Source organism: Punica granatum, chromosome 7, assembly GCF_007655135.1.
Source record: "Punica granatum isolate Tunisia-2019 chromosome 7, ASM765513v2, whole genome shotgun sequence".
NCBI classification, from domain to species: Eukaryota; Viridiplantae; Streptophyta; class Magnoliopsida; order Myrtales; family Lythraceae; genus Punica; species Punica granatum.
The window spans coordinates 26,450,641-26,465,316 of NC_045133.1; the positions used below are offsets into that span (position 1 = coordinate 26,450,641).

The 14,676-nt window shown below is 39.3% G+C and overlaps 3 protein-coding genes across 3 annotated transcripts; 2 read left to right on the forward strand and 1 right to left on the reverse strand.

Annotated features, from left to right (window-relative positions):
* The first annotated feature begins 2,680 nt into the window (after positions 1 to 2,680).
* On the forward strand, positions 2,681 to 3,545 carry LOC116213438 (cuticle protein 64-like). The gene is made up of 2 exons (XM_031548377.1): positions 2,681 to 2,882; positions 3,133 to 3,545. The coding sequence occupies exons 1-2, from the start codon at positions 2,774 to 2,776 to the stop codon at positions 3,282 to 3,284; spliced, it is 261 nt and encodes an 86-aa protein (XP_031404237.1). The 5' UTR covers positions 2,681 to 2,773; the 3' UTR covers positions 3,285 to 3,545.
* A 5,456-nt stretch (positions 3,546 to 9,001) lies between these two features.
* On the reverse strand, positions 9,002 to 11,569 carry LOC116214566 (DNA topoisomerase 1 beta-like). The gene is made up of 7 exons (XM_031549953.1): positions 11,531 to 11,569; positions 11,188 to 11,268; positions 10,964 to 11,023; positions 10,749 to 10,843; positions 10,487 to 10,643; positions 10,259 to 10,384; positions 9,002 to 9,361 (listed from the first exon to the last, which is right to left on the reverse strand). Exons 1-7 carry the CDS (start codon positions 11,567 to 11,569, stop codon positions 9,113 to 9,115), a joined length of 807 nt encoding a protein of 268 aa, XP_031405813.1. The 3' UTR covers positions 9,002 to 9,112.
* Positions 11,570 to 12,778: 1,209 nt separating this feature from the next.
* LOC116213439 (glycine-rich protein DC7.1-like) lies at positions 12,779 to 13,629 on the forward strand. Its single transcript, XM_031548379.1, has 2 exons — positions 12,779 to 12,963; positions 13,214 to 13,629. The coding sequence occupies exons 1-2, from the start codon at positions 12,858 to 12,860 to the stop codon at positions 13,363 to 13,365; spliced, it is 258 nt and encodes an 85-aa protein (XP_031404239.1). The 5' UTR covers positions 12,779 to 12,857; the 3' UTR covers positions 13,366 to 13,629.
* Positions 13,630 to 14,676: the final 1,047 nt, after the last annotated feature.

Below are 14,676 nucleotides of genomic sequence, written 5' to 3' on the forward strand. Positions count from 1 at the left end.
CCTCATCATCCTAGAACTAAAAAATTTTCCTTTCGCTAAAATAGCAAGAAAAAGAAGAGATTCCCTTGCACCGGCCCGTTCCAAGTCTACTTTCAGCTCTTTAAGATTGTCCTGCAAGCAAAGAGAAAAAATCATTAAATTGAAGGTACACACATCTTTTACATCTTTGTCTTTGTTATCTGCACGAACAGTATGTGACCTCTCATACACACAACTTCTTACACTGGAGAAAAAATAGGGGATCAAATGAAAAGCTCACATAGACACAACAGACTGGAGCAAGAAGTTACGTGAAGCCGGAGCAGTCATTTACATATATAGAGGTAACATCCAATATAAGGATTTACCTATCAAAAGATAAGAGATTAAAAATGAGAAGAAACATTCACGGAATGCATCTTAAGCATAAGTCATCTAATCAATAATCAGGAGGTAGACATAGAATAGGAGTTAGGCTAGTACTATTTTAAAAAAATAAAAATAAGTGATGATATTATTAAGAGCAAACGATGTCCAGTACACTTATCCAAGAGCCAATCAAGAAGTTGCATTAGACATTAATTCCTTAGATATCCAAAAAGAAAAGGAGAAGAAGATAGATAGAATGCAGCACTTAAGAGAACAAAGAGGGGAGAAGCGCAGCAGCAGCAGCAGAAGTTGCATATTACTTTTGTGATGAGATGCGTGATTCTTACAACATCAGAGACCCATTATACGAGGGTCTAAAAACATTGTAGGAAATTAAAAGGTGTACCCTTGGAACACCCTTTCCAATATTAATTGTAATATCGCTTGGGCGAATACGCCGTTTTAGCTTTCCCGTCTGTTAAATTAAGAGTAAACAAAATCAATTAATTGGCAATCTTTGTAAACAAAATAGTCATGATAAAAGAGTTCTGGGTTTTACATAATGTATACAACCTTTGGAAGCTCTCCGGGACCACGGAATAACCCAGCTGGCTCAACTCTGAAGTTCCCAACCTGAAATTTAGAATCAGAGACCAAGCTAAAGTGGATTGATAAATATATGAGGCTGAATTGCAAGCTGACTAAGTAAATGGATAGAGCAAAGAATATATATTCATACTAAAGTTCAAGTTAAAATCACAAATACTTCAATTGTAAATATACTGAAGTTTTCAAACCTTCTCTTTGACACCATCGACAATGGCCCACATATGCTTCTCCTCTTGCTTTAATTTCTCTTCTTTAAGAGCATTCTTTTCCTATAAATACAGGAGAAGGAGTCAACATAATAGTTGTATAAAAACAATGAAAGAATGCAGATATGAACTCGTGAGAATAATGGCAGCAAATGACATGCCATAGCCGCAATTATACTATGATATTAATGCTTATTTTGATGAAAACAAGATTTTATACATTCCACTAGAATTATTTCATGATCAAAGGCACCTCATGTTCAAGCTAGAATTAATCACTTAATAAGTTGAGTTCACACTGAAAAAATAAATGGCAAAACTGTATATTTTTGAGAAATTAGATTGCAGGCTAAGTTCAAATTTTGTATATATCCTTCATTGGCCGACTCCAAGTTGATTGAAGTTCTTCGTCAGCTCCGTCTCCATATTTGGTTTGGCTTCGTCTCCGGTCCATCACGAAGGTATCGCCTCCAACATATATATCCTCTTTAGTCAAATATGGGCGGGACAAAATGATAGAAGACTGATTTGCCACATTCTACTGAATTTGAACCAATTTGCGACATTCTATATCTATATATATAGGAATTTAGATTCTTCTGCACAAGAAAATCTCAAGTGTCTTCTAAGATTTCTTAGCGTTAGAGATTGATGAGGATTGTCTACCTCGACATGTCCGATCCATTCCGTTTTGCTCTAGCTGCTCGAGTGGAGGTTTTGGTTTATTGACTCAGTATCATGGACAGAAGTGACATCATCTTGGAGGGGACAGTGAGCGAAATATCAAACAGAAAACACTGTCGTCATACAATTGGTATCGTAATACAGAGTGTATTATTAAATGCGTTTTTCTAAAGACTTAGTCGATAAATGAGTGCACGTCATAATGTAATGAAATCGTCAAACATCTTATTTTTTATCAGCTAAGACCCAACAACTTCCAACTTTCATTAGCAAAATACACTAATTATTGTACAGGAAAGGTCCGTTTCTACTGATATCAATTGGGTGCATTATCTTTTGACAAAATCAAACATCAAAGAAGAAAAAAAAAATTTGGGGATGCATCTTAATATTTGAAAGTACAACGGATCCCCGACTCTCGATTAATTCAGTTCGATTCGAATCAACCTGCTAAAGAGGTAAAACTCTCTCAATAATCATGTATTTTTTTTTTTTGTAAAACTGATATTCAAGACTTTGCTTAAAAAGTGTTTGGATATAACTTACATGGTAAAAAGAAGGAAAATTAAGGCAAGATGGGAGGTAGGATAAGATCAGGCACGTATAATAACAAATATCAGGGCCCACTTATGAAGCTAAAACTTTACTTGACTCTGCAATTCCTCTTCATTTTTAATAATATCATTAAAAAAATTATTGTTGGTAAAAAAAATTATGTGCTTGATAACACAATATCACGTAATATATTCACTGCACGTTATGCCTTCTTAATCTGACCACATATATTCTCTCTCGCTCCAGCGATCTGTCTATAAATAGGGCCAGCACTTGCCTTAATTACTCCCACCACCACATCTAGTTGAGCTCTTATCCGTACTTCTAATCGTTCTTGATTTCCTCTTTTGTGATTGAGAGAGACATTAACAATGGCCCCCTCAAAGGTCCTTCTCCTCCTCGGCCTCGCCTTCCTCGCTATCATTCTCGTCTCATCTGAGGCTGTGTCCGCCCGTGAGCTGGCCGAAACCACCCAAACTGGTAAAACTACTTTTCTTTATGGGGACATCGTGCATATAGTCTTACTAACTCATATATATATGTACCACCTCAACCGATGAAGTAATTATTATCTTATGGAAATGGAATGGTGGAGTTAATATATGTTATACACGATTGAGTTCTTGACCAAATAGTCGAATTCATATGGAGACTGGAAACAAATTCAATGAAACCAATACACGCGAACATATATATGACATCCCCGGCACATTTTATTCGACTTTTGCAGGGGAGACTGTGGGGATGGACCACTATGGACATGGTGGACATGGTGGACACGGTGGACACGGCCATGGAGGCTACGGCCACGGAAAGGGCCACGGAGGCTACGGCCACGGAAAGGGCCACGGTGGCTATGGCCACGATGATGGGCACCATTAAATATGTGGCCACGATGATGGGCACAATTAAATAAAAGTACGAGACAAAAGCTAATTTTCAGCCCCTGTCGATATGAGAAATCACAGGAGTGATCATGGAAGTTAGTATATATTAGCATGTGTTTTGTGTGTGTATGCGTGTATGTGTGCGTAGTTTCGTCAATGCCTTTGCATGGTGAGATAATAAGCTGCGGAATTACTGTAATGCCATAGGCATGCAAACAAACAGCAGTCTATATATTAAAGTACGATTTTCATTAAATTAAGCTCTCTCAAGCACTTCCTTTTGTTTTATAGACTTTCTTATAAGTTTCATCCTTGCTAGTTCGACAGGCCATCGCGCAACGTCTAATAAGAAAACGTCCCTACGATATGTAAAGGGTGGAAAATTAAGGAGAACGATCCCATAGCACATGTTAAATATACAGAAGCATGGAAAATTTTAATATATACGTAATTAACTATTATATACTCCAAGAACAATACCTTCTTATAACAAGTTATATGATTTAATCTGAATCCTAAAGTGACTATTCGAAAATACCAAATGATTATCTATATCTAAGAACGCCTACTAATTCTTACATGGGAGTTTATAAATTCGTGATAAGATGTAGGAAGGAACTGTGTATATAAGAGTTGCATATTTTTGTTAAATCTTTTTATACTATGTGATATTTCGAGTTACAAAGTTGAAGATACACGCGGGAAAAAGTATCGAATTTAATCTTTATGAAGAGAATTACTGAGTTTCGACCAGCAAATATCACTTTTGACAAATTGCGGGAACTCTGGCTGGCGTGCTTTAATTGAAAGATCGATCCGTTCTTTTAAACCCACGATGAACTGGGCTTCATCAGTCGAAGTTAATTATCAAGGTGATGGTTTAGTGAATTTGGCCGAATTAATTGTCAAGCGTGCCGATTCATCAGATACTAAAAATCTTCCAATTGGGCTTAGAGAGAGCCTCCGGATATCAATATCCAACACAGTCCATTAATTCCGTGGGCCGACTTATCCTTCAATACATTAAATAAATAAATTCTCTGAATTAACCTCGTGACTGGAATCAACCGATACTTGATCAATCTTTGAGACCGACACTTGATCAATCTTTGGGTCTCAAACATAAAAAGGAAAAAATACATACATATATATATATATAAATATAAACACGCGCACGCATATCGTCCATGGTTAATGGTTGTTCATGCAGCATGCCCAGTTAGATAGTAGGGCCGCAACACGACTGAAGCAGAATGACATAATGTTAGCACCCCATTTTGATTCACCGGCTCCAGAACAGGACATCAGCAAGGCTCCTGACTAGGATTCTATAACTCTAATGGCGAGGGAAACATATGGAATTTTGCGGCACACACCATTGATCCCGAAGAGTAAGACGCGAATTATCAATATTCGAACCGAATGTAGTGGACAGAGAGGAAATCACGTCTCTGTATCATTTTCTCCGATGAGAAAGGCTATCTTCGTGGATCCTAGAACCAAGTTCCATATTTTTAGATCAAGATTTGGTGAGTCAGGGACATTTCAATGCAAAAATCACGTCGAGAGCCCATTCGAGCAAAAAGATAAAATTCGTGGGAACTGGGGTGCCCAAACAGTGAATACAGCAGCTCCAGCATGGGATTCAACACATCATATCACGGTCAATCCTAAACCTAAAAGGGTGAATTCCATATGGTTGACCTAGGAAATCGACTTAGGTTCAATTTGACAGGTCATTCGTTCCAAGATTCAATACGGAGAGAGAGTTATGAATTTTTGAGCGCATCATGCCCGAAACAGTTAAACCAGGACATATTCTGCCAGTTTAGGGAGAAAATTCATAAAAAATTCAATTCTTCGTATTTTCAAGCATGATCAATGGCATTGGATTCCTAATTCACCAAAGATTCAGAAAATCAAGAAAAACAGGATGTGTTTTAGGCTAGATTAGTACAAAATTAAATGTTTCCTCACAGATCGGAATCAAATCTCCCAGTTTTGGCCATCTGTTGGAGAAAAATTCTTTCGGGTACTTCCTGAGTCGAACGGTCTTCAAATTTTACGAGGATGTCTCTAACTCGTGTAGAGATCAAGAAGAAATATCACATGGACCGAAAGTTTCATGAGCAGTCCATAAAAAATTTCGGATGTCCAGGTAAACCCCATGGACTGTTGGTCAGAACTCTGCATCTTCTGCTTCTTAAGGTGGAGTGTACACCACCCATTCCTCTTCTCCCGCACACCATCTCTGCTCCTCTTCTGCAACTCCTCAGCAACCACCTCCTCTGGTTCTTCTTCTTCCTCACGGCAAGAAAAATGGACAGAGAGCAGCAGAAACGGGAAGCTTTTCCTGACCTCAGCTGAAATTCTCGGGGTTTTTTCGAAAAAAGAGGCAGAACAACAGAAGAGAGAAACCCTCAGCTGGTCCTCTTCCTCTCAGAGGATCCCCCAGCTCATGGCGGTTCCTTTCTCAGTTCCTCTCTCACGACTCCCTCTCTCTCTTTTTCTCTCTCTCGGCAGATTATTCACACCCTCAGCTTCTTCAAAAAAAGAAAAAGAAAAAAACCATAGCTCACGGACGGCCCTGAGCTCGCGAAGGAGTTGCTCACAGGTCAAACCAAATCTCCCTCAGCTCAATTCTCTCACAGCACTCTCAACTCCCTTTCACCTCCCACGCCCTCAGTTCTCTCTTTGTTGCTCAGCTCGAAAACTCCCTTCCGCTCACAAAAACCGACCCTTAGCTCACATATGAACGGTCCCCTCAGCTCCCACAGAACCCCCCATGCATTCCCAGACATCATCAACTTCATAGCCCTACACTAGGATGGTCCATGGGGACACGTACAACTTCCAGCTCAACTTCACATCACCCCATTCGGAACTCCCTGAGATCGAACGTCCCAGCTTCTCCCCTGAGCCGTTCTCTTTGCTGCGCTGTTGTTTAAACGCTCCCGAGCTAAGTCCCCGTTTCCTTTCTTGCGTTCATTCTTTTCATCTGCATTTGATTGCCTTTGACTTTTCCCATTGTGTTCCCTTTTGTTTCCATTCTCAGGTCCAGTCCATGGCGACAAGCCACCAAGGAAGCCTCTCGCATTATCTGTTCAGCAGCTCAACTGGGTTACAGCCGCTCCACCATTTCAATCTCGAGCTCATCATCGTGACTCCGCCCAAATGCCATCTTGCTTGATCCGATCTCCTCCCAGCTTAGATCCTCTTCGATTAACAGCATCTATTTCGGCTTGAACTCCTTCACCCGTGGTAAAGCTCCTTTCCGATCAGCGGCTGGAACTAATTAGTCGGTTGTGTCCCTTCGTAATTCTAGTGAGCTTATTCGATCTGAGCGCAACTGACTTTAGGTAGCTGTGATACATGATAATTCTTGTTCAGCTTGAGCTTATTTCATTGGACTTAATTTGCTTGAAATGCATTTAAAGTGCCTAGTTGAGCTGAATGATCACTTTTGGATTAGTTTGGTGGATTTGGTGCCACGTTCATGTTAGTAGCTGAGGTGACTAACCCTCCCTTTAATTCCTTTGATTCTAAGCACTAGCCAAAATTAATGTTGAATACTTCTATAGTTTCGGTACCTTGAGCCTTGTTATTTCATGCATGGTTTAAGACGTTCCTATGTGCTGTCCACCGATAGTTAATGGCCATAAACACTAGTCTCGACCTCCATTGCTTCATGAAATTGGTCACCTTCGAGTTTAGACTTCTTAGGGTCGCTCTCCCTTTGCATCTCGTGTCTAGTGGGCTTCATTAAGGTCCATTTTGAGAAGTTTTAAATTCTGACCTGAATTGATTTACGGATTTTGGGACCTATTTCGATCATGAAAATGCAGTAAGAAAAATCTTTTGATGCTCGGGTCATCTTTGCCTACTCTCATTGGAGTCTCATGACAATCGTGAAATGAGAATGATAAATGCATAACAAGCCATGAGAAGATTTAATTGATTCGTAAATGACAAGTGAAGCGAGTGTTGATCTAGTACTTGATTCGCCTCCATGTTGGTATTAGTCATTTAGAGTCATAGTCTCCTACCTCGTCCCTTCTCCTCGTTTCCTTGTTTTTGCTTCTTGCATGTCTCATGGGAGGAGGAGAAAGGTGGAGAAACGAGAAGATAGCAGGCCGATGTCGGCGGGGTCCGAAGACGATGTGGAGACTTACCTAGGCTTAGGTTGAGTCCCGACTTGAAGGCCGCCACGGTCCGCAGTAGTCGAGGATCTTCCGAGCTAGCTCATCCTGAGAATTTCTTGGGATCAGGTATCAATCTCCATCTTAGCATCATGCGATAGGTCTTCCGATGTTCGATGAGTGAATTCGATGAGCTTGACGAGATTGTGTGTCCCTGATTCGCGTGTTTGGATGTTTTCCTTGATAATTTCTCACATGAATTTGGATTAATCATATAAGCCCGACTTAAAATCAGTTTAAAATGGTCGAGAATTAGGGCTCTATCGAACGGTCCATCAATGGCTGGCTCGACGACATGAAACCCACAAATTCAAAGCATTCAGCAAAATTTTAATTAATTCAAAAATTCTACACACGCAAAAAAAGAGATGCTTAACTTGGCTAAGTTAAATCACTCAACTTTAAGCAAAATGCATAAATTGATAAATTACCGGTAATTGTGTTGATAATTTAGAACTTCTGTCATAAAATGTAGAATTCGACTAACTGTGCACTCAGCGTAATCAAACACGGGCAAATAGGCAAAAAGGGATAGATTTTGGATTTTCTAGGTGGAAAATATGTTCTTGGCACAATTAGTAAAAAACGCACTGTCACCATGCAGAACAATCTAAAACAGATCCACACATCTTTAGTCGGATTAGCACCGTACACAAACATGTTCTTTCGTCCGTTTAGGCTAGGAAATTGTTTGTCAAATAATTTCGGTTCATAATTGGATTAATCACGCAAACTTGGCGCTTAATACACAACTTGTCTGTAATCATCTGTTTTCATATGTTTTTATCTGTTTTTATCTATCTTCATATGTTTTTTGTCAGTTTTATTGTGGTTCAAGCCCGAACTCATAGGATACGTCATGCACGGGGTCCAACGCCCCCAACCGTCGATCACGGGGTCCAATGCCCCCACATACCGAGCGCACATCTTAATTTTATTTTCAGTCTTTTCCCAAATCACACGGTGAGTAGGAGTGGAATAATGACCGGATGCAAACCAATCGGGATTCAGTTGTTGTAATTTTTATTTTATTTACTTGAGAGAACAACGTAAGGGTTTATATTGTACATTTATTCATGTAAGAATCCCGGTCGGAGAGTGGACGGTTGGAGTGTTTTTTCGAATTTACGGTATCAAAACGGGCGAGTCGAGTGCAACCTAAATCATGTGGTATATAAATAAAATGGCAAGCTATTAAGCTAGAGTATCAATAGAGCGCGCGGGATATAGGCTCGCACGTAATACAACTCTCGAATTCGGAATTTTGGGTTCCGCAAGACCATATGCCTTGGCAATTAGGTGTACTCCGTACCCCTAGACCCAGGCGACTTAACGGCCCTCGACCTTTGGGTCGTAAATAGTAAGTGGCGACTCCTTCTCACGCGTGTTCGTCCCGCGTCCCCACGGGAAGGTGGATACTAAACCGCGTTGCATAGGCACGCGCATACGTACCCCGACGAGATGAAATTTGAGTGCGCACACAGAAGGAAGCATTAGAAGTGAAAATCAAGAAAGCAGCAAAGCAAAAAATAATCACATTTACCAACTGAACATTTCTCAGTAATTCTTTCGACATTAAATTAAAAGAGAAAAATAAAATGTTCAGAACAGAAGTATCCGAGGATCATGTCCGACACAAATTCTCCGCTGAGAATGAGAGTCCCCAAATAAGACGAAAGAACACAGACGGTAGAGATGAAAGAACACGGGGAACCCAAGAAACCCCATCCACAATTAGATTAGTTGAGCATCCGACTTTAATCCTCATCATCCTAGAACTAAAAAATTTTCCTTTCGCTAAAATAGCAAGAAAAAGAAGAGATTCCCTTGCACCGGCCCGTTCCAAGTCTACTTTCAGCTCTTTAAGATTGTCCTGCAAGCAAAGAGAAAAAATCATTAAATTGAAGGTACACACATCTTTTACATCTTTGTCTTTGATATCTGCACGAACAGTATGTGACCTCTCACACACAACTTCTTACACTGGAGAAAAAATGGGGGATCAAATGAAAAGCTCACATAGACACAACAGACTGGAGCAAGAAGTTACGCGAAGCCGGAGCAGTCATTTACATATATAGAGGTAACATTCAATATAAGGATTTACCTATCAAAAGATAAGAGATTAAAAATGAGAAGAAACATTCACGGAATGCATCTTAAGCATAAGTCATCTAATCAATAATCAGGAGGTAGACATAGAATAGGAGTTAGGCTAGTACTATTTTAAAAAAATAAAAATAAGTGATGATATTATTAAGAGCAAACGATGTCCAGTACACTTATCCAAGAGCCAATCAAGAAGTTGCATTAGACATTAATTCCTTAGATATCCAAAAAGAAAAGGAGAAGAAGATAGATAGAATGCAGCACTTAAGAGAACAAAGAGGGGAGAAGCGCAGCAGCAGCAGCAGAAGTTGCATATTACTTTTGTGATAAGATGCGTGATTCTTACAACATCAGAGACCCATTATACGAGGGTCTAAAAACATTGTAGGAAATTAAAAGGTGTACCCACACTTAATTCCTTAGATGTCTGAATCCTAGATTGCTTGCAAATCTAATGCGAAGGAGCCTTCTTGTGTAAATCACTGAACCCCCAAGAAAACGTGCAAGATTCACTCTCAAGTAATGCGGCAAATAATAAAACCTTTCCACAATATGAAAATAGCACAATACTCTGTTAAGGTCTGTTCCATCTTTAAGAGCCACATTTTTTAGGAGCAATGGAGGTAAATATGACATGTACAAGCATTCCTAAGCATTGTACCTTCTCATTTCCAGCCCTCAGAGCCAGCTTATCTATCAGATAAGTAGCAACTGCTATTTGCCGCTTCGAAGCATCTTTGCTCGTGAAATTCTTTGTATACGCTGTCCTTATTTTGTGTATGTGGTCCTATAGTAAAAAGAAGTCGGTAGCGTCAGAAATCACAAATTCATTCATTCCAAAAGTCTGTAAGGAATGAAAAAACTAATTAAGATAAATTAAGAGTCGCACCTTCAACATCCTCGCTTTCTCATATTTCTCCTTATCACTTTGGCCCTTCAAGGAGCTGCTTGCAGCAAGAAACACATATTTGAACTCCCTCTGATTTATAGGATCATTCCAAAAGGCCAACCACGTGACAGTGTTGTCATGTCTTACTTCTTTCCATCTGCCATATCAATTGAATAAGTCCAGTTTCATTAGTAGAGAAAGCAAGCAAAATGTCCAGACATTGAAGTTACACTAATTTTTAGGCCGTTGAGGCAAACATTACTTTTCACCAGGGATAGGACATTCCGGAACTGGAACACCCTTTCCAATATTAATTGTAATATCGCTTGGGCGAATACGCCGTTTTAGCTTTCCCATCTGTCAAATTAAGAGTAAACAAAATCAATTAATTGGCAATCTATGAATAATAGCATAAACTTGCATGCCAACAAAATAGTCATGATAAAAGAGTTCTACGTTTTACATAATGTATACAACCTTTGGATGCTCTCGGGGCCCACGGAATAACCCAGGTGGCTCAACTCTGAAGTTCCCAACCTGAAATTTAGAATCAGAGACCAAGCTAAAGTGGATTGATAAATATATGAGGCTGAATTGCAAGCTGGCTAAGTAAATGGATAGAGCAAAGAATATATATTCATACTAAAGTTCAAGTTAAAATCACAAATACTTCAATTGTAAATATACTGAAGTTTTCAAACCTTCTCTTTGACACCATCGACAATGGCCCACTTATACTTCTCCTCTTGCTTTAATTTCTCTTCTTTAAGAGCATTCTTTTCCTATAAATACAGGAGAAGGAGTCAACATAATAGTTGTATAAAAACAATGAAAGAATGCAGATATGAACTCGTGAGAATAATGGCAACAAATGACATGCCATAGCCGCAATTATACTATGATATTAATGCTTATTTTGATGAAAACAAGATTTTATACATTCCACTAGAATTATTTCATGATCAAAGGCACCTCATGTTCAAGCTGGAATTAATCACTTAATAAGTCGAGTTCAAATTTTGTATATATCCTTCATTGGCCGACTCCAAGTTGATTGAAGTTCTTCATCAGCTCCGTCTCCATATTTGGTTTGGCTTCGTCTCCGGTCCATCACGAAGGTATCGCCTCCAACATATATATCCTCTTTAGTCAAATATGGGCGGGACAAAATGATAGAAGACTGATTTGCCACATTCTACTGAATTTGAACCAATTTGCGACATTCTATATATATATATATATAGGAATTTAGATTCTTCTGCACAAGAAAGCCTCAATAGTCTTCTACACGAGATTTCTTAGCGTTAGATATTGATCAGGATTGTCTACCTCGACATGTCCGATCCATTCCGTTTTGATGAGTACTGTCTAGCTCAACATGTCCAATCCGTTCCATTTTGCTCTAGCTGCTCGAGTCGAGGTTTTGGTTTATTGACTCTGTATCATGGACAGAAGTGAAATCATTTTGGAGGGGACGGTGAGCGAAATATCAAACAGAAAACACTGTCGTCATACAATTGGTATCGTAATACAGAGTGTATTATTAAATGCGTTTTTCTAAAAACTTGGTCGATAAATGAGTGCACGTCATAATGTAATGAAATCGTCAAACATCTTATTTTTTATCATAATGTAGAGGAAAGGTCGTTTTCTACTGGGATTAATTGTACGCATTATCTTTTGACAAAATCAAACATAAAAGAAGGAAATTTTTTTTGGGGATGCATCTTAATATTTGCAAGTACAACGGATCCCGAATCTCGATTAATTCAGTTCGATTTGAATCAACCTATTAAAGAGATAAAACTCTCTCAATAATCATGTATTTTCTTTTTTTGTAAAACTGATATTCAAGGCTTTACTTAAAAAGATTGAGCGTCGAAATCTTTAGATAAATCTTATATGGTAAAAATAAGGAAAATTAAGGCAAGATGGGAGGTAAGATAAGATCAGGCACGTATAATAACAAATATCGGGGCCCACTTATGAAGCTAAAACTCGACTTAACTCTCCTCACTTTGGACGTACATCTCAGCCAGAACAAAGTCTTATATATAACGGGTGCAACACGTAATTAAGTCACAAGTTAATAGGGTCTCCAATTCCTCTTGATTTTTAGTAATATCAATAAAGAAATTACTGTTGATAAAAAACTTTAATGTGTCTGGTAACACAATATCACGTAATATATCCACTAAACATAGTACCTTCTTTTTAATCTGTCCACTTATATTCTCCCTCGCTCCAGCGATCTGTCTATAAATAGGGCCAGCACTTCCCTTAATTACTCCCACCACCACATCTAGTTAAGCTCTTATTACTACTTCTAATCGTTCTTGATTTCCTCTTGTGATTGAAAGAGACATTAACAATGGCCCCCTCAAAGGTCCTTCTCCTCAGCCTCGCCTTCGTCGCGATCATTCTCGTCTCATCCGAGGCTGTGTCCGCCCGTGAGCTGGCCGAAACCACCCAAACTGGTAAAACTACTTTCCTTTATGGGGACATCGTGCATATAGTCTTACTGACTCATATATGTATGTACCACCTCAACCGATGAAGAATTTAATATCTTATGGAAATGGAATGGTGGAGTTAATATATGTTATACACGATTGAGTTCTTGACCAAATAGTCGAATTCATATGGAGACTGGAAACAAGTTCAATGAAACCAATACACACGAACATATATATGACATCCCCTGCACATTTTATTCGACTTTTGCAGGGGAGACTGTGGGGATGGATCACTATGGACATGGTGGACACGGCCACGGAAAGGGCCACGGTGGCTATGGCCACGATGATGGGCACCATGGCCACCACTGCCATCATGGCCACCACTGTACAACGGAGGAAACCGGAGCTGGGAAACACTAAATAAAAGTACGAGACAAAAGCTAATTTCCAGCTCCAGTCGACATGAGAAATCACAGGAGTGATCATGGAAGTTAGTATATATTATCATGTGTTTTGTGTGGTGTATGCGTGTATGCGTGCGTAGTTTCGTCAATGCCTTTGCATGGTGAGATAATAAGCTGTGGAATCACTGTAATGCCATTGGCATGCAAGCAAACAGCAGTCTATATGTTAAAGTAAGGTTTTCATTAAATTAAGCTCTCTCAAGCACTTCCTTTTGTTTTATAGACTTTCTTATAAGTTTCATCCTTGCTAATTCGACGGGCCATCGCGCAACGTCTAATAAGAAAACGTCCCTACGATATGTAAAGGGTGGAAAATTAAGGAGAACGATTCCATAGCACATGTTAAATATACAGAAGCATGGTATTATGGGAAGATTTTCTTCCTATTGTAAATTATGTATATATCTTTACATACTTTACTAGGATAGCCTTAGTTTTAGCCGTTGATAACTCTTTCCTTTTATTTCATCAGACTTGGGTGTATACGTACCGTATAATTGAATAACAAATGCAAGCTCTTCTAGGCAATTCTCCTCTTTGTCAATCCTTTCTTCTGTTTCAATTCCGTCTCTTGACATGGTATCAGAGCTCCGATCTTGAGGACAATTGGTTCTATCTGCCGATCTATTGGTCGAGCTTCATCCTGCCAGCAACTCTGTGCTGAGCGTCTTCTCCCAGTTTCTTAATCTCCTAAGCTATTGAGATGTCCAAGAACACTAACACCAATTGCTCGGCTAGAAGCTTGCCACCGGCTTATGTCTTTGCTCCTTCGGACGGTCCAGGGACGCAACTAATTTCCTGTAAACTCAATGGCAGGAATTATAATACCTGGTCCCAAGCAATGCAAACCTTGCTTCAAGCCAAGTATAAACTGGGATTTATCGAAGGCAAAGTGATTCAACTAGCAGAGGGAGAGCTTTACCATGAGCAATGGGTGACTTGCAATTCAATGCTTGTCTCGTGGATCTTCAACCATCTGGATGAAGAATTACAGAATTCAGTAGCAGGAGCAAAGAACGCAAAAACACTCTGGGATGATCTCAGAGAACGATTTTCTCAAGGGAATGAGTCAAGAATCCATCAACTTAAAACTGATATTTGTCTTCTCAGACAGGAGAAGAGATCGGTTTCTGAATATTATTCGAAATTGAAAAGTTTGTGGGATGAATTGGACTTATACCTTGATCTGCCGCCTTGTACTTGTAATTCTGGACTTCAACTTGCGACTCATAAGGAGAAAGAGAAAGTGTATCAATTTCTAAACGGG